The sequence below is a fragment of the Pongo pygmaeus genome, chromosome 3 (genome assembly GCF_028885625.2).
Source record: "Pongo pygmaeus isolate AG05252 chromosome 3, NHGRI_mPonPyg2-v2.0_pri, whole genome shotgun sequence".
Lineage (NCBI taxonomy): Eukaryota > Metazoa > Chordata > Mammalia > Primates > Hominidae > Pongo > Pongo pygmaeus.
In genome coordinates, this window is record NC_072376.2 from 181,473,647 (window position 1) to 181,494,923 (window position 21,277).

General features: G+C 35.3%; 1 protein-coding gene across 4 annotated transcripts in view; it reads right to left on the minus strand.

Moving 5' to 3' along the window:
- DDX60 (DExD/H-box helicase 60) overlaps nt 1–21,277 on the minus strand; it is a 110,088-nt gene that overhangs the window by 63,711 nt on the left and 25,100 nt on the right. For all 4 annotated transcript variants that reach the window (XM_063664265.1, XM_054485748.2, XM_063664263.1 and 1 more), the window contains exons 7-14: nt 15,077–15,235; nt 13,069–13,227; nt 9,519–9,660; nt 8,393–8,548; nt 6,813–6,918; nt 6,240–6,355; nt 4,845–5,005; nt 1,734–1,989 (exon numbers count right to left, since the gene is read on the minus strand). In XM_063664265.1, coding sequence (XP_063520335.1) covers nt 1,734–1,989; nt 4,845–5,005; nt 6,240–6,355; nt 6,813–6,918; nt 8,393–8,548; nt 9,519–9,660; nt 13,069–13,227; nt 15,077–15,235 — 1,255 coding nt within the window. The remainder of the gene's footprint in view (nt 1–1,733; nt 1,990–4,844; nt 5,006–6,239; nt 6,356–6,812; nt 6,919–8,392; nt 8,549–9,518; nt 9,661–13,068; nt 13,228–15,076; nt 15,236–21,277) is intronic.

Here is a 21,277-nt window from a genome sequence, read left to right on the forward strand (position 1 = left end):
AATGACAGCCAACATTTTTATGGAATGGTTCTACCAATGCTTCTTCCCAGAAGTGAAAAAATACTTGAAAGAGGAAAGCTTGGAATACTAGACAATGCACCAACCATCCCAAATCTGTTTTTGTTGAAAATGAAAATATTGAGATTGTATTTTTACCTCCAAATACAAACTCACTGCTTCAGCCCCTTGACTATGGCATCATTCAGTTTGTCAAAGCCACATACACCTGCCTGGTGTTTGATCACATTCAATCAGCAATTGATGCAGACCCTAATCTGGACATGATAAGGTGCTGGAAATTATTCACTATTGCTGATGCAATAACACTCACCAAAGATGCAATGGATTAATTAAACCCAAAAACCATAAATGCCTGCTGGAAGAATTTATGGAGTGAAGTCCTGAGTGATTTTCAAGGCTTCCAGGGGATCAGTGGAGAAGTTAGGAAAATAATTCATGCAGCAAGACTAATTGATAAAGAGGGATTTACCAACGTGTTTGATAAAGAAGTGATACAACATATTGAAGTTCATTAGGAAATGTTAACAAATGAGGAAATGGAAGAACTTATTGAGTCATCTAGGGAGGAAGATGAAGAAGAACATGAAGCAGAACCTGAATTTGCTGAAGTGTTTCAAATTACATAGATATTAAAAGAAAAAATATGGAATACAATTCTCAGATGGAATACAGCAGTAAAGTCACCCACATAATCACAAAAGAATTGCAACCGTCACAGAAACACTTTGATGAGTTAAAAAGAGACAACAGTGGCTGGGCGCGATGGCTCGCACCTGTAATCCCAGCACTTTGGGAGGCTGCGGCGGGTGGACCACAAAGTCAGGAGTTCAAGACCAGCCTGGCCAATATGGTGAAACCTCGTCTCTAATAAAAATACAAAAATTAGCTGGGCATGGTGGCGCACACCTGTAATCCCAGCTACTCGAGAGGTTGAGGCAGAAGAATTGCTTGAACTCGGGAGGCAGAGGTTGCAGTGAGCCGAGATGGTGCCACTGTACTCCAGCCTGGGTGACAGAGTGAGACTCCATCTCAAAAAAAAAAAAGAAAAAAAGTGACAAGGGTTACTGATAATGTTGTTCTTCTAAAATATTTTAGCAAAACTCTTTCAACCATGGAGGACCCCAATCATCAATACCATCTGCTCCTAACATCAGTCATTCACTCCATCATGGCTTCATGATGCAAAGATCACCTGAAGCAGATGATTCTCCTTCTGTTGTATCATCAGAAGGTCAACAAGAGCGTTCATCATTCACCTCACTTCACCTCATCATGTAGCCATTTTATCATCTCACATTCTCACAGGAAGAAAAGGGGTGAGTATAGTACAATAAGGTATTTTGAGGAAGAGAGACCATATTTACATAACTTTTATTACAATATATTGTTATAATTATTCTATCTTATTAGTTATTGTTGTTAATCTCTTACTGTACCTAATTTAGAAATTAAACTTTATCATAGGTATGTATGCATAGGAAAAAACAGTATACGTGGCATTTGGTACTATCTACAGTTTCAGGCAACCATTGTGGGTCTTGGAACATACCCCTGGCAGGTAGCAGGAAACTATTGTAAAGGTAATAATACACAAAATAAGATAGTGCATGTAAGTCTTCTAATGCAAATTTCCAGTTAATAAATGGCAACTATCATCATTACATTTGTATTAATTCTCCAACTCACCGAAATAAGAAAACAGAATCACATACCTTCTTCACTTCGGCAATGTTCTTTCCAGGCTTTCAAGCAAGCAGTTAACCCCACCATTTCAACCTGAAGTTTCACAGAGCTACTTTTACAGGATTTCAAAAAATCTTCCAGGTTCTTTATTCCAGAGTGTAAATTCTCTTTCAATTGCTCTTCAATAGAAAATGACAAAGCATTCCACTTTTGCTCTTCCTTTTGTTCTTCCTTGGCAAATAACCTTTTCTTATTCTCTCTAGTAATTATTTCAGCCTTGGTCTCCTGCCCCAAAGGAAAAAAATATCTCTTAAAACAAGTTGAAAATATTCTGAGATAACAGGTCACGAGTGAGACAATATTATGAGTGTATTGATGACTTTGACCATCATCCCATTTTGAGTAGATGTGAAAAATTTCTTTTTTTCTTTTGGAAATTAAGCCTCTGTTAATTTATAACTTAAAACAATGTAATTTAGGGAGTGTAAAGGCTCTCTGTAGATAATTTCTAGATTTCTGAGTGGTGTGGTTTATAAATAAAAGAGTAAATGTTGCCGGGCATGGTGACTGACACCTGTAATCCCAGAATTTTGGGAGGCTGAGGCTGGCGGATCACCTGAAGCCAGGAGTTTCAGACCAGCCTGGCCAACATGGTGAAACCTCTTATCTACTAACTATACAAAAATTAGCTGGGCGTGGTGACACACTCCTGTAGTCCCAGCTACTTGGGAGGCTGAGGCATGAGAATCCCTTGAACCTGGGCGGCAGAGGTTGCAGTGAGCCGAGACTGGGCCACTGCACTCCAGCCTGGGCGATGGAGCAGGACTCTGTCTCAGAAAAAAAAAAAAAAAGAAGAAGAAGAAGAGTTAATGTCACAAAATAAGAGACAAGAGGTCACCTCTCTTTTCATTTCTCCATGCTATGATATCTGCTGCTCTCTCTGGAATTGCCTGTCCTCTTCCATTCTTCCCACATCACCTCCCTATTCTCTACTTGTTTACGATATTTCCTCCATGAAGCTTTCCCTGACTCTCCCAAGTCTAAGTCATGTATTCTTCCTCTGCTCAGACACCCATTGAAGCACTCATTAACATAAACTGTAGTTGTAATTTCATTTGCCATTTCTCCTCTCTTGATTGAGATCCTTGAGATGGGAATGTGCCTTTGTTGTCTGTATGTCTCAAGCACAAAGCATTTAGTCCGTAATGTTTGATGAGTGAATAAGGAAAGAGGAAGAAGAGGAGTGGATAAGAGGAGCAACACAAATACAACTGATTTGCTCTTCCTCAATAAGCACTTCCAATTAACTTAAACATAGTATGGACCCACTTTTACTATGCTTTTACCAATCTGACTCATTAATCTACAAAGACAATTAGAGAATTGTTGTATTAGCAAGAGGATTCCAACACATCTTCCACACTTCTGGCTAGTCAAGAAATTAATATGTAAATGCCTGCCTATAATGAAGTCAGTTTTAGTTGTCATCACTCTCTAAATTAGAAACAAATAATTCTAATCAATAATATTTGAGCTTTCCCAGTGTTTAGTCTTCCTAATTTGCTGTGTTGGGCCAATTTAGCATGGTTCTGTCTCAGTAGTACAAGGGTTACCTTTCACCCTTTGCCATGTAGATTTTTCTATTTTCATACATTGTATTATGTGACAAGAATTTCTGCAAATTTACCATTTCATAACATCTCTCAAAACAACAACAAAAAAACTGAAAAGCAGTAGTCTTTTGTCACCCATAATAAAAAAGTAAATGTTTAATTAAATAGTCTCACTGACAATACAATTGGCTATAAAAATGAAAAGGAGGAGAGAAACAATGATCACATAGTTGGGCTCAGAGAGAATTCTCTTTGGCTCTTAAAACAAAAGATGGGACAGCCCAACTGCTTGAACTTTTGAAGCAGTTCAAGAATAGAGGCATCACAGAACATGTGAGAACCTTTTAGAGTAATTTGTGATTATTTTTTGAAGTTATCTTGATTAGAAAATACAAGAGCTTTTTTGATAAGTCCTTGAACTGATGAACTGTCTGTCTCTCGGAGTTCTGAAAATGTCCACTGAAGGCTTGACAAAGAGATGCACATTTTCCTGATGTTGCCAAAATTTTCACAAAAGTAATTATTCAGAAGTGAGAATAAAAATATTTTTTGAGGTCTTTATATGTTCCATTCCTGATAACTTCACCATGTTTATTTCAATTTGTTAAGGTGGATATGTGACAAATACCTTTATTTGTGATTGGTTTTGTTAAGTTGGTACTTTCTCTAACATACTAAAACCTTTCATCTTAAGAGAAACTTTTTGTGAAAATAAATGCCACTTCCAAATCCCCAACTTTGAGGCCCACAGAAAGATACTAAAGCCTGATGAGTTTTCCATTTGTTTAAGATGGAAACCTTTATGACCTGCCTCTAAAGTCAAATAATCAGAAAATTCAGTTTTAAAATAAAAATATCTGTACTTAGACATTAATGTTTCAGGAATTATCAACTGATAATTTTAGATCATAAACTATTAGTATTATTATTCCAGAAATAGATTGGAACTTTCCTTATTTACCCCTTGTATTCCATCCCCAGTTACGTCTCCCAGGAAAAGAGTAGAAAAATGACATCCCAAGAAGGAAAAAGGTAAGGTTGCAGGAGTACAACCCACACAGAAAGAGGAAATGGAGAGTTCTAACCTTGCACTCACAAAATGTGGTGGATTAATCAATCATTTAAATACTTTGGAAAAGTGTAAACACTCTTTATAATTTAGAAAAAAAGTAGACAAACATTTCATATCCATTTTTACTACCTATATGAAAAAGATTTTCACTGTAATTAATGAACAACTATATTTTTAATGTTAGTTTAAAATTTCTAAACTCAAAACTTTAGTCACTTAATTATTCTTCAAATAGATACATATGTCATTATGTGTGAATACCATTACAACTTTTTTATGCAGGTTAGGCTTTTTCAGCAAGAGGTAAAAGAATAAGTATTCATATATAAAAATATATGCATATATATATCAAGAAAAGGCATTATATAAAAAGAAACCACCAAAGGGATAACACATATCAACTTGAGAAAAGAAAAAGAAAATTTTTTTAATTTGATAGAATTTATAGAACCTACGTGTGGCTTTTTGCTCTTGGGCCCACTAAAATCCTTCTTTGACTTAATAGTTTGAGTCACGATGATTTTCGAAGAGACTGTTTCTAATGAATTCCCATAAAACCGTTGGAAAACATGATACTTTTGCACAGATCTAAGAACACGAGGGTCTCTAGATTTTTCTGAAAAAGAAAAGACTTAAAATGTAACTTTATTGTAGTTTTTCAATAGCATTCTCATCAATTCTTCATATTATCCCACATCCAGTAGTTAAATTAGCGGAAAAGTAATTTAATCTTATTATCTTTCTTAAAGAGAGAATGCAAAATCAAGTTATCTATGGATAATAATTCCTTTTCTTATTTAAAAGATGGAAGTGACAAAACACACTCTCATGGTCTACCTCCTAAATTAGGTATCAGGGTGCAACAAAAAAATGATGGATTCCAGTCATTACCTATGTCCTGTGCCCTGTGAATTAGTTTAAGAAGAAGGTAGAGGCAGAGTGAAGAAGACAACCATCTGAGATATTCTGACTTCTTGTATCACTGGATAGAAAAAATCCTTACTCCGGACCATAGCCACAGAGCCAGAGCCCAGAGCATGGCAGCTAAAATGGTAAAATCTAATAACATAGGATGCCCCCAAAGTCAAGATATGCCTTACTCCCTTATCTCCATAAAAACTGTAATACTCACCGTAATGAAATAACTAAGCTGATTAATTTTTCTATGTCTGTAACTATACACATCACACCAAACCACTCTGAAGCATGTTAATGGTTCATCTAAAGTATCCCCCCACACCTTGGTCATTATTTACATACCCAGGCTAATAAGTACTTCACAGGAGCATACTTGCTATGCCTACTCCTAGGTTATTCTCAGAGTAAGTTTTGTCAACTCTAATGGGGCTGGGGGTAAGCACAGGGATACAGAAAGTTGAGATGAAGACAAGATCCCAAATTCAGTCTCTGTTGATCCACTGTTAGTGGTTTCATGGGCCTCCTTTTGTAGTTTTAACCACCCTGAGCATGAAGGCAGATAGAATGCTGGTGCTTGTTACATGCAGCCAATCGGGTGTTATGAAACAGTTAAAATTGCTTGAAGGACTATGGTCTCAATATATTTGACTCCAAGGAATACAAACATTGCTTAAACTACAAACCATCTTTCCTTGAAACAACTTCTAGCACTTCCTCCTAAAACACATACATATCTACATACGTATGACTGTCAACAAGGAAAAAGAATTTTTCATTACCATCTTTCCCAATGCACATCTAAATATCTTGTAGACTATTTTCATTCAAAAAAATTTAATTTGTGTCTCATGATATGATAATTTTCCACTATAAAATAAAAGGCAGAGAGTAAAGTAGATTTAAATTTATTTCACTAGAGTCACAGAACTCACCATCAAACTGACACCTGGACCTGTCATAATCATCACTCAGGGGTTTATGAGAATGCCAGTGCACAAGTTCATCAAATTCCTTTTGTTTAACCAGTGAAGTAACAATAGGATCATCACTGCGAGACCAAAAAAAGGCATATTTTAAATTGCACACTTCCAAATATAACACAGAACAGATTTTATTTTATAATGTTTTTGAAAATCATAGTTCCCCTTCTTCTTTCTGCAATATGATGTGGGTGGTAGAATCCAAAGAGCAGTTTATTAGAGGTTTAATAAATCAAAATCTACTCCATGTCTCTAACAATCCCATCAATATCAACTAATAGGCATTCATTAATTCATTAATTTAAAATATGCAGCTGTAGTGATTTATTCTAAGACTAAAAACTATACAGATTTTTACATGTAATGGCCAAAAGGCATTGAAAATTTTGATTTTAAATTCATTATGTATTACAAACACATACTACATGTAATGTACTCTAATCGTCTGCATTTCAAATAATCCTTGTTGAGTAACTCATGTATTCCATACAAGTATTTATTGAGGCACAGTTTTTGGCCTTATACCTCTTTAGAAAAGGCAAATCTTTCAAAATATCTCCAGCAAATTTATCAACCACAAAAGATGAAATTGGAATAAAACCCAAATTGGGCACCATTTCATTGGAGCTGTCTGTAAAGAAACAAAAAAAAAAATTGAGACAAGGTCAAATGTAAAACTTTCAGACAGGAATATTACATATTATTTTCTAAAACTTCATATTAAAAACATTTTACATTAATCTTATTTACATGTATCAAGTTCAGCCCTTCTCATAAAGCTATTTCCCACAGTAAAACACTTTGGAACACAGTAGAGTATAAAGAATTAGACAGCATTTTAGCATATATGTGGATATGCATGGGGGATGGGTGGGTGGATATGCATGGGGAATGGGTGGGTGAATGGATGCATGGATGGGTGGATGGATGGATGCATGGATGGGTGGATGGATGGATGGGTAAGTAGACAGATGATAGATGGATAAATCAGATAGGTAGGTAGATGGGAAGAAGGAAGGAAGAAGGAAGGGAGGGAGGGAGGGAGGCGGGGAGGGAAAGGAAATGAAAGAAAGAAAGAGAGAGAAAGAAAGGAGGGAGGGAAGGAAGGAGGGAGGGAGGAAGGAAGGAAAGAAAGAAAGAAAGAAAGAAAGAAAGAAAACACACACACGCACACAGGGAGGGAGGGAGGAAGGAAGGAAGGAAGGAAGGAAGGAAGGAAGGAAGGAAAGAAGATAAAGAAAAATACCTATGCCTTTTATTTTCAAATGTGAATTCCTTTTATTATTCCTTATTATAAGACAAAGAGTTTGACGATGGAAGCCTCAGAGAGTATATATCTATATACATATACATACACATATACAAAGACTTTCATGAAAATGAAATAAAAAAGAAGTAGGGAAAAATATAGATGGTAATGAAATTATTTGATATGATTACAGTATTCTCTTGGGTCCTCTTTGATTTTATACACACACACACACACACACACACACACACACGAAATAGATAGATAGATAATTACATATCATGTATAATATGATAATAGACAAATGAATGACTTTTTATTCTATTGAATGGTTCATGATTCCAGGTAAACCACCATTGCTCTGCCTGGGATCCTCCTAGTTCCCTGTGCCTGTGTTTGTCGGGATCCTTTCTTATTTAAGACCCTGCAACTTGCTGCCTAAAAGAGGCAGAGAGCCCATGTGGTCTTCCCTAAATTTTTCAGCCCCTAGGATGTTTTCAGCTTAGCTATAATGATATAAAAAGATGTTTGGTGTCTGTTATTCAGCATCTCAAGTGCTTTACACAAGGAGATTTTTCTGTTGACCTATAACTGCCATATTGCTGAAATGGAAGTCACATATATCTGGCTGTGTTTTTTAATTGAAACAATATTAATTATAAGCAAAATGTAAATCTTCATAATTATAGTCATAGCATACCACTCCAAGGATATAAGAATAAAGGTAATTTATTTTTATTATTAAAATTCAAGTGCCAGAAAATTATTTATACTTGCAGCATTGAATTAGTGGTGTTTCCTAAACATTTTCACAGGAATAATGCTTTCATTTCAGATTAACTTAGAAATTCATTACCTTTGATTGGTGATGGTTTCTTTTCAAGAAAACAAAATTTTGTTGTTCTCAGAGGAAATGGCTGTCCAACCTCAAAGTCTCTGACCAACTTTGATATGGTATTCCAGAGATATTCATAATCTTTCATAATGGTATCTCCCAAATTCAAATGTAGGCCTACATAACAATTAAAAACACTAAATACTAGAAGCCATCCACTCTCACACAAAGAATCATTAGTCACATTTTGAGTAAATTCACGGAATTCTGAAATACTTTCCACATAGTGAAATTTTTAGTGAGTTCCACACTGGACATAAATGAAAATGGTCACTAGTGTTGACTATGAGATACAGATTGTAAAGTTTATCTTGTTTTTATTGTTAATAACTAAGTATTAAATTTGTAAGTATATTAACCCACAAAATGCATCGTGAACATTTAACTACTCTTTAAGGTAATAAAAATGTTATGCCACACATAACTTTACAACGAACAAAACAGAATAAAAACTTTAGTTTTTGAGAGATGAGAAAATTGGTAAAGGATTGTTAAGTTTATATGCAGCTAATTCATTACAATGATTACAACATGAAGGAACCACATCACAGTGGTCAAAGCTTCAATAATGTTCAATCAGTTAGAGTTCTGTCCAAATATGTTTTTGTTTTATTTCGTTCGGTTTTACTACTAGGAAACATCAGAAACCTTACCCTAAGAAAAGATTTTAAAGAAAGAAAAACAAATTATATATAAAAATATATAAATTAGCCATACCTTTTAGAAAAAAATTATATTTCCTAAATATCTCAATAGTACTGAAATAATTAATTAAATTTTATGAAGAAATATTATGCATGCATTTAAATGAAAAGTTCAACTTTTGAAATTAACTGAAAATGCTGGACACACAAACATATATTTTCTCCTGAAATACTTTTAATGTAATATTAAGTGAAAAACATATTTTAAAATACAGCATTCCCTCTGATTACAACTAAAATATTACATACATATGTGAACAAAGATGAAAATAATTGCTACGTTATATGTTGGAAGTACAGAAAAATTATTTTGTAGTTTTAAATTCCTTATAAAGTTTATCTGTGGATGGAAGTATAATGATTATAATATACTGAGATGGTACCTTTTACATTTTCATTTTCATAGTAAAAAGCAATATTCTTCAACAAAAGCTCATCACTTAAGTCAGAAAGGTGAATTAAATTCAGATTCCAAAATTCAAAAGTATGTATATTTCTTAAGATGAAATATTCACACCATTTTTTCTGAAAATTGAAAAGAAAACCAAGTTATTGGCAATATTCATATTAGCAACAAACTATAGGGTTCATATGCTTCTGAACTGAAAGGCAGCGGCAGGGTCATTCCAATTCTTGTCAATGTAAGCCCATTCAGGCTGGGTAATGGTGAATGCTTTACACCTTAAGGAATTAAAGCATAAAATAAAATAAAAACTGATCCAAAAATGCATTCTGTATAGTTCTTTATCCTGAATCAAGGAAATCTGCATTTGACTGTTAAAATAGTATTTTTCTCACACTGTTACCTGCAGATAGAATCCCAAAGCTACAGAAATACTTCTGCTTTGAAATGTGCTTCTATTCTTTATTTAGATTTTAATATGTTCAGATTTAACTTTCAGGTCAAAAGAGCATTTAAAAAAAATGTGTTTGAGTGTTCAGGGACCTAGAAGATGCTGAATCCTTCAAACTCTTAAGATTCCCATCCACCTACCTGGTTGGTCTCCATGCTTCAAGATTCAGAGCAAACCTCATGGAACAATCCCTCCTATGATTTGCTTAGTTGCTTTCTCAAGAGGCCTCAAAAAATGTCAAAAATTTCTTTTATTGTGAAAATATTAGGGGCTACCTCAAATTACACTTAAGCTACAGGGTGTTACCAAAAATCTGGCATGGAGTATGGGAAAGGCAGGAAGGATGGCTGACTATGGGCTGATCAGCTGTTGCTCCATAGGGCACATATTTGGAAGCCGGAGAGAGTGAAGTCAGATCTCAACTTGATCATTCATTAGCTGTGTTCATGGACCATATAGCTGAGTCCAAGTTTTCCCTTTGCAAAATGAGGACATAAGAGGATCGTTTTTACATCTAATTAAAGACTAATGTTTTCTATTAGCTAAAAGTACAACCTAGACCTTAATTAGTCTCTTAATTATGATCAACAGTGAGCTCCATGTCATTAAAAACAACATATTTTCAGTCCTCAACCTATTACAATCCTCTATGGCAGCTGATACTATTAACCACATCCCTTTTGAACTGCCCGGTTCCTTTGACCTTCAGGACAACCCATTCTCCTTGATTTTATTCCCATTTATCCTTCTCAGTGTCTTTTGCCAGTGTCTCAACCCATATTTAAATGTTTAATATTGGAATATTTGAACTCCCTGTCCTCAGCTCTCTTACCATATCTCTCTTCCAAAATAATTTCATATCTTAGCATAGCATCAATTAACATCTATAGGGTAACGATTCCTAAACTTTTATCTCCAGCCCATTCCACCCTTCTAAGTCCAAACCATTATTTCAAATTGTTTACTAGATATCTCCATGTGGACATTTCATTGGCACTTTAAACTCGGTATTTCCAAAAAAGAAACTCATGATCCTTCCCCACTAACAAGCCCTGAATTCATACAATGGCAGCATCCCCACAAATGCTCAAGCCAGGGGTCTAGGAATTATTTGACTCCTTCCTTTCCCTCATTCCCCACACTTAATCACTAAACTTGTCATTCTTCACCTTAAATAACTTTTAAAATTGCCCACTGCTATTCATCCCTACTTACCTCTTGCTGGTTCCTGACACCATCAACACTTACGTGACTGAGGTAATAGCCACCTAATTTCCCCAAATCCCCCATTTTGCCTCTACAATGCACTCTCTGCATTGCATGCCAGGGAAAGAGTCTGCAAATGCAAGTGCCACTCATCTATTTGAAACCATCCAGTGGATTCTCATTGTGCTTCTATCAAGTTACATCTCCATTCTCTTAACAGGGCCTACAGAATCCTATGTGACTTGTCTATTACCCGCCTCTTCAGCTTCATCACTTTCCCATATTTTTCCTACCCCTGCTATGATAGATGTGTCTCAGTTCCTTGGTTATGCCATCCTCAGGATAATCACACATGCTGCTTCATGTCCTAGAATCCAGTTTCATCCCTCTCTCCATCCTGCTAACTCCTTCTCTTCCTCCAGGACTTGGGTCACTTCATTTCTCTTCATTTCTTTCTTTTTTCTTTTTTTTTTTTTTTTTTGAGACCGAGTCTCGCTCTGCCACCCAGGCTGGAGTTTAGTGGCACGATCTCGGCTCACTGCAAGCTCCGCCTCTCGGGTTCACACCATTCTCCCACCTCAGCCTCTCGAGCAGCTGGGACTACAGGCGCCTGGCACCATGCCCGGCTTTTTTTTTTTTTTTTTTTTTGTATATTTTTAGTAGAGACAGGGTTTCACCATGTTAGCCAGGATGGTCTCAATCTCCTGACCTTGTGATCCACCCGCCTCAGCCTCCCAAAGTTCTGGGATTACAGGTGTGAGCCACCGCGGCCGGCCTCTCTTCATTTCTTAAGAAAAACCATCGTTTTCAGACTACGTTGGGTTTTTTAATTATCAGATTATAAAGCATTCTATTATTCCGTCTTCAAAATTACTTTTAAAATTTAGTATCTGTCTTCTATGGAAAATGTAGATCTATGAAGGGGTTGGAGTGGGAAGGGTAAATATGTTTTTATTTTTCTCACTCTATCCCAGTGATTAGCACAATGCACTAAATGTTTGTGGACTGGCTTCCTAGTTAATTGGTCATAAAATGCTTTCCTTGAACATTTTCACTATATGTATCATGATCATTAAAAAAAGTTCATGACAATTGATCCTTTAATCCCATTTCTAGCTCTCAAGCCAAAATCAATAACCCCAAATTAAAGGAAAAGGCTTATACACAAAGAGAATAACAGCATCTATAATACAACCATCAAAGTCTTCTTAATATTCCATAATAGAGAAATGGGTAAGTAAACCATGGTACTAAAAGATAACTAGTAGCCATTAAAAATGATACTAATATTGTGAAAGAAAATAGAAAAACATGAAAAAAATATATGTATATAGAGAGAGTTCCAATACAAGAAACAATAAAACATCAGAAAAATCTATGCATTTAAAATAAAAAGAATAAATCAAAATGTTAACAGTTATCCATATTGGTTAAAATGGTAGGCCTCCGGGGAAGTTTTTCTTCTGTTTTTGCTTCTATTTTCCTAAAGTATCCAAATTGTCTCTAAATATTCTCTATAACAGTTGAAAGTAATAAACTACGAAATTTATTTCTTCAGTTCCTCTTAAGAGCAGACCACAGTGATCACCAACCATCAACTATAGTTGATAACACAAAAACCTGACCTTGGCAGAGATTTAACAAAGCAAAAATAGAGGCTTTTTCCTTAGGTTAGATATATATCATGCTATTTGTTAGTTCTCCTAAACATAGATGCTGAAATTGGAAAGTGATTGATGTAGCCCATTAAACTTTTATAGCCCCTAAGGGGCTAACAGTAGTCCTACATAAGAGAATTTTGAAAGTTATTATAGTTTCTATCTATCAAACATTCAAAACACAAAAATAGTAAACTAATAAAGAGTACATTTACCATTTGTAATAAAGGCTTCATGTCCTTAGCCCAATGCGAAGTGATGACTCTAGCACAAGCTCTTTGAGAAAGAGGCAGATGGAGTAGAAAAACCACAGTGAGACAATGCAGTTTACACAAATCTTCCATCTCCTGCAAGGTTAAGCAATTACTGTTCACCTGAATAAAATAAAGAAGGTATAAGCCAGAGAACAGCAGGGTGTAACATTGCATAATAAGCATGTAGGACCACAAAAGCTGGCAGCTACCTTTGCTGTGCAGGAATCATGAATTATTCCTTTTTTTTTTTTTTTTGAGACAGAGTTTTGCTCTTTCACCTAGGCTGGGGTGAAGTGGCAGAATCTCAGCTCATGGCAACCTCCAACTCCAGGTTCAAGTGATTCTCCTGCCTCAGCCTCCCGAGTAACTGGGATTATAGGTACCTGTCACCATGCCTGGCTAATTTTTGTATTTTTAGTAGAGGCGCAGTTTCACCATGGCCAGGCTGGTCTCGAACTCCTGACCTCAGGTAACCCACCTGCCTCGGCCTCCCAAAGTGCTAGGATTATTGGTGTGAGACACCGTGCCCAGCTGAATTGTTACATTTTTCATTCTACATTTTTTAAGACTCTCCTTTTCTTTATAACATAAAATCTACTGCATTTATACAGATGTGAGGTAAGTGGAATGGGAAGTTGCCGGCTTAATCGCAGTTAAAATAAAACATTTCTCAGGATTTTTAGTTAAGCCAAACTCTATATGTGCTGATCGAGCAACTAATGAAGTCGTAATTTCACAGGACTCTACACTGATGGAGCCACACATTAAATGCTCTATTCCATCCAAGGCATCATATTTTTAAATAATATTGAAAATTACCAGGGCGAGGACACCAGGATGGTAATATATCTGAAAAACCTGCCCTGTGAGAACACGGGTAAAGAAGTGGACACATCTGATATCATGGGACAAGAACGTCATAGCTATCTTCAAACATTTGCAGGGCTATCAACAAAGCAAGTGTAAGATTTCATCAGGGCACCTCCAGAAGGCCAAATACAAATAGAGTCTAATCATTAGAAATTCCAGAGAGGCAGATTTGACTTAGTATCATTTTTGTGAGAATGATTTAAAATACTACGTCTAGTTATGAATAAATGTTTCACTAAAAATATATTCAATCTGATAATTGGAAAAACAATTACAAGGATGCTAAGTAGAAGATAATGAGACCTGAACATTTCTGAAATGTTCAGAAACTCATTTCTCTTTAATAGAAATCTTCAGCCAAGAATCCCCCAGTAGGTAGACTGTATACAGAATAGTATGTATACACATGCGTCTGAGTGTGTGTGTGTGTGTATGTGTAAACATGCACACCCATAAGCACATATACATAGAGACAATTCTGTATTGCGGGAAGGAATCCAGACTGGCCAACAGATTCTTAATGGATCCTGTTGGCCATAAAGAAGGTTAAAAACTTTAGTATCTCTCCGGCTAGGATGATGCCAAGACACTACAGTAGGAATGTTCTTTCAAAAGACAGTTTGGTATTGTAGAACTTGTACAAGATGGACCTGAGTTCAATCCACATTGCTATTTAGTAACTTTGGTTTGAAAAATGTTACCTGGACTATTTGAATTTTAGTGTTCTCATAGGTGAAATGGGAATACTAATGCCTTTCTCACAATGCTGTTGTGAGGATTTAATGGCACAATGCATACAAAAAGCCCAAAACATGGTAGCATATTAGGCCTCCACCAAGTGCTAATATCCTGTCTTGTTTCATTTTCTTTTGGATGATTTAGACTAAATATATACTAAGTGAAACATCCAAATAGTAAAACATTAAATCATTTAATGGCACAATAAGTGTTTCCTGATAGACACAAATTTCAGTTTTATTTTTTGAAGTTTATATAAATAAGAGAAAAACATGAAGTACCAAATAGAGGAAATGAAAGATACAAATCAACGAAATTTCAAAAGTGGAGAGAAATAGTTTTTCTCATATAACAACCACACCTGTTGGATCTCAGTTTCCTGAACAGAAGAGCGCTCTCTGTTTCCTAAAAAGCGATGGTACATTCTCAAAGATAATGAGCATGAAGTAACACAAAAGACACGCCGAATGTCAGATCCTTCTGGCCAGATTTGCGTAAGCAGAGATACAGTCTCGTGTGCCTGTCAAAGAAAAAAATTGCAACATGTCATGCTATTTAGAAAAATATTTTTATTTGTAAGTGATCTTACTAGTGGGTACTACTAAGCTTAATACATGTGTGACAAAATAATCTGTACAACAAACCCCCATGACACAAGTTTACCTTTATAAAAAACCTATACATGTACCCCTGAACTTAAAATAAAGTTAAAAAAATGAAATGATAAAATTTTTCTGAGATGAAAGGAAACCTGTGTACATAGAGTAAAAGAGTTCACTGTATAACAAGAGAAACAATGAAATTAGATCCTCATACCGTATACAAAAAGCAACTCAAAATGGATTAAAGACTTACATATAAGACTTGAAAGTGCAAAACTACTAGAAGAAAACATAGGAGGAAAGCTCCACAACATTGGGCTGGGCAATGATATTTTGGAAACGGCCACAAAAGCACAGGCAACAAAAGCAAAAATAGCCAAATGGGATGGCGTCAAAGTAAATATCTTCTGCACAGCAAATGAAACAGAGGCAGTCCACAGATTTTGCAAACTATACATTTATTCACTTATTTATTTAGAGACAGGGTCTCACTCTATCACCCAGACTGGAGTGCAGTGGCCCAATCTCAGCTCACTGCAATCTCTGCCTCCCAGGCTCAAGCGATTCTCCTGCCTCAGCCTCCCAAGTAGCTAGGATTACAGGCGCGTGCCACTACTGCTCAGCTAATTTTGTATTTTTAGTAGAGATGGGATTTCACCATGTTAGCCAGGCTGGTCTCAAACTCCTCACCTCAAATGATCCACCCACCTAGGCTTCCCAAAGTGCTGGGATTACAGGTACGAGACACCATGCCCGGCCAAACCATACATTTAATAAGGAGTTAAGATCTAAAGTATTGAAACAACTCAAACTCAATAGTAAGAAAACAAACAATCCAATTTAAAAATAGACAAAGGACCTGGACAGACATTACTAAAAACACACAAACAAACAAAAAACCCAACAGCCAATACGTACATGAAAGATACGCTCAGCATTACTAATTATACCAATCATCAGGCAAATGCAAATTAAAACCACAATGAGATATCACGTCTGTCAGAAGGGCTTTTATCAAAAAGATGAAAAATAACAAGTGTCAGAGAGGAAGTATAGAAAAGAGAACTCTAATACATTGTTGATAGGAATGTAAATCAGTACAGCCATTATGGAAAACGCTATGAAGCTTCCTCAAAAAAACTAAAATTAGAACTACCATATGACCCAGTAATCCCATGTCTGGGTATGTATCCAAAGGAACCGAAATTAGTATGGTTAAAGCAAACTAAATATGGCTTGAGAAGGACTTCATACTTCTATATTTGAATCCTTGTGGATGAATTGCAATGTAACTTAATAGGTAGACAAGATTGAAAACTTAGTTTAGGATTATGTTCCTGTAATAATCGCTGTTTTGGCCAATCCCAGCAGCCATACTTCAACCACTCATACACTGCTGAGCATTCAAACCGTGTTCAAATAAGGCAAATGCAGAGTTGTAACCAATCCAGCTGTTCTGTACCTCACTTCCGATTCCTGTACGTTACTCTACATTTTTTGTCTATAAGTTTGTTCAGACCACGAGGCACCCCTGGAGTCTCTCTGAATCTGCTGTGATTCTGGAGGCTGCCTGATATGTGAATCCTTCATTGCTCAATTAAACTCCTTTAAATTTAATTTGGCTGAAGTTTTTCTTTTAACAGTATGTTGAAGGGATATCTGCACTCCCATGTTCATTCACACATTGTTCACAATAATCAAGACGTGGATCAACCTAAGTGTTTATCAACAGATGAACGGACAGTGAAAATGAGATATATATACACAATGGAATACTACTGAGCATTTAAAACGGGGAAATCCTGTCATTTTCAACAACATGAATGAATCTGGAGGATATTATGCTAGGTGAGATAAGCCAAGACAAAGAGACAAATACCAAATGATCTCACTTATATGTAGAATCTAACGAAGTTGAACTCATAGAAATAGAGAAGAGAAACTCTTCTTTTCAGAGGGTGAGGGGAGAAATGGAGACTTGCTGATCCAAGGGTACAAATTTTCAGATAAAAAAGAGGAATGGGTTTTGAGATCTATTATACAGCAGGATGACTATAACCAATAATAATGTCATATATTTCAAAATAAGTGCATAAATTTCAAATGTCTCACAATAAAAAATGATAGGTAAGCAAGGTGATGGATGTGTTAATCAGCTCCATGTAATCATGTCACATTGTATACATATATCAAAACAAAACATTGTACTTCATAAATATATCGTTATGATGTGTCAATCAAAAATAATTTTTTTAATTTAAAATTTTTAAAAAGAATAGAAACTATTTAAAAGATAGGAACTACCTAAGGGGACAATTTTCTGAAAACAGCTTTGGGAAAGAAAAGGAAGCTTTAAAAAAGGAAGAAGTATCCTTTGGCAATTAAGTGGCGAAAGGGTAAAAGAAGACAAAGAAGAATTTGAGGGCTCTGCAAGTCAGAAGAAAAGCAGATGATCTGAAGACCCAAAACCACTCACCCACTACCAAAACAAATAAATGAACAAACTAACAAAAACCCCACTAACATGCCTGGACTCTGACAAGCTAGCAGAAAAAGATAACATTAAATTAAATTATATTAAATTAAATTAATTGGATTGGATTAAATTGAATTAAAGTATCTTGTAACAAACCTCAATATCATTAAAATGAAAGGAAAGTACAAAGAGAGCTATTGCAAAAAATAATACCAGGAAAAAAAAAATTCACACAAATTGTGTGAAAAATCTCATCATTACCTCCAAAAGTAATAATAATAACAGCAACCATAAAACAGAAGAAATCTCTAAGTCTACATTCTAAATATGGATATACTCAAACAAGCATTCCATCATACAAAAAATGATTTTTTTTTTTTGAGATGGAGTCTCACTCTGTCACCAGGTTGCAGTGCAGTGGCATGATCTGAGCCCACTGGAACCTCCACCTCCCGGGTTCAAGCGATTCTCCTGCCTCAGCCTCCCGAGTAGCTGGGCCTACAGGCATGCGCCACCACGTCCAGCTAATTCTTGTATTTTTAGTAGAGATGAGGTTTCACCATGTTGGTGAGAATGGTCTCCATCTCTTGACCTTGTGATCCACCCGCCTCAGCCTCCCAAAGTGCTGGGATTACAGGCATGAGCCACCGCACCAGCCAAAAAATGATCTTTATTCAACAACTGATAAATGAAAAACAGAGTGGGAAAGAAAGAAAGAGACAATAAATAATTAATTCAGCAAAATAACCTTAGAAAAATGCAAAGCTATCCAGAAATAAAGAATAAGTTACAATATGCCCAAAGGAGAATAATCTCAATAAAATTTAATGAAGAAAGGTAAGAAAACAACCAAATGACATAAAATAAAAACCAAAAAAGGTCAGAAAAATAATAGTGGAAATGAAAGACAGAAAAATATTTGTATCATCGCACATCTTATCAACAACAAACTGGGCCAGGCGTGGTGGTTCATGCCTATAATCCCAGCACTTTGGGAGGCTGGGGCCAGGAGTTCGAGACCAGCCTGGGCAACATGACAAAAACTCATTTATAATAAAAATACAAAAATTAGCCAGGTGTGGTGGCACAGGCCTGTAGTTCCAGCTACTCAGAAGGCTGAGGTGGAAGAATTGCTTGAATCAGGGAGGCAAGGAGGTTGCTGAGATCGCGTCACTGCACTCTAGCTTGGGCAACAGAGCAAGACTCTGTCTCAATGAAAAATAATAAAAATAATAAAATAATAGTAAAAACGATAATTTAATAATAATAAAATCAATATTTTAAAAATAATAATCCAAGAAAACCAACTATACACAGTAAATGAGTGCTAGAGGATACTGAGCAAAATTAAAACCTCAGAAACCAGATAGTGAAAGGCAAAATAAGGAAACAGAGGATTGAGATTATTCTTTTTATAAAAATGGTGCAGCACAAAGGTAATTATCCTAACAAAACATGTAAAATAGCCCAAAATTTAAAATTGTTTAAATAAAATAACAAAGAATACACATCTTATAATTAAAGAAACTTAACAAACACACCAGAATACAAATGCCGATAACATATTATAGAATCAAGACCAAACGTGTCAGTCATAACAGTAAATGTAAGACTTACCTATAAAAGAAAAAATAATTTCAACTTGGACCACATTCCATATACAAGACACACAACTAAAACAAAGTGATTCAGAAAGACTAAAAATAAAGGAATGGACATAATTCTACCAGGTAAATGGAAACTAAAAGACAGCAGAGGTTAGTATCTTTACATTGGGCTAAGTAGAACTCAAACTCAAAAGCATTACATGTGAAAAAGAAAAGCAGTCTTTTATTCTAAAAGCCATAATCTATAATGAAAAGATATCCCTTATGAAAAATTATCCAGCATACAGCATAGCAACCAACCTTGTGAAACAAAAATGACAAAAGATAAAAGAAACTCTATAGAGAAACTCACCTATAATAACAAATTTTAATACACAAGAGAGACAGCTGGACAAAAGATAAGAGATAAAAGACTTAAACCACCATAATCAACAGAGTAGACCTTATAAATCAAACTACATTGTGGTGATAGGGAATCTTCATTTGTCTTAAATGTCCCCAGCACATCCATAAAAATTAATTATATGTTAACATCTTCATAATACAATAAAGATAGTGGAAAAAAAAAAGAAATTAAAAAAGTCGCAAACATAGCCGGGTGCGGTGGCTCATGCCTGTAATCCCAGCAGGCAGGCAGATCACGAGGTCAAGAGATCAAGACCATCCTGGCCAACTTGGTGAAACCCTGTCTCTACCAAAAATACAAAAATTAGCTGGGTGTGGTGGCATGAGCCTGTAGTCCCAGCTACTCGGGAGGCTGAGGCAGCAGAATTGCTTGAACTCAGGAGGCGGAGGTTGCAGTGAACCGAGATCGTGCCATTGCACTCTGGCCTGGAGACAGAGTGAGACTCTGTCTCAAAAAAAAAAAAAAAAAAAAAAAAAAAAATCACAAATGTGCTATAATCTGGAACTTAAAAACATTTCTATTCAGTCAATCTTGGGTGAAAGGAATACAAACTGAAATTACAGAACTTATTTTTTTAAATGACAATTTACAGCATAATCTATGGGATATATTTAAAGCGGTGATTCAGAGGAAAGTTTATTTCACTAAGTAAGTTTAACAATAAAAATAAACGAATTTTTTAAGTGAGTAAGTTCCCAACCCCCCAAAAAATCTAAAAAGAAGCAACAACAAAAAATCAAAAAAAGATGAAAGAAAGCACAAAATAAATAAAAAAATCAATAGATCTCATTAATAAATCAAAATTCTTGGTTTTAAATAACTTAAAAACAGACAAACCACTAGCTAACTTGATCACGAAAAAAAAAAACAAGAAAACTCACAAATATACAAAATAAAAATTAAAAGGGAAAGTAATTATTGAAACAGAAGATAAATTAAATCACAAAAGCCTACTTCACAAAGTTCTATGCAAATTGACTTGAAAACTTAAGTGAAATAGATAATTTTCACAGAAGAATAAATTATTAAATTTGATCCCATTAGAGTTAACAAGCCCAAAGAAGTCAATTGCCATGGAAGAAATACAGAAAACTAAGAAACTACCTCACAAAAAACACCAGGACCATATGGCTTCACAGGGGATTTCTGTCAAATCTTCAAAGACTAGATAATCCCAGTGATCTATACATTATTTCACAATATTGAAAAAGAAGACATTCTAATCTTTTTTATGAAGAAAATATCACACTGACATCTAACCAGATAAAGGCAATCCAAAGAAAGAAAATTACAGAAATATCATTCATGCATACTGATGCAAAAATTCTAAACAAAATATTAGTAAACAGAATCCAGGGTGTATTATTAAGAACTAATACACCCTGACTAAGTTGGATTTATTCCAGTAATACAGAGTTGCTTCAATATTGGGAAAATCATTAATACCCTATACAATACTAATAAAACTGAG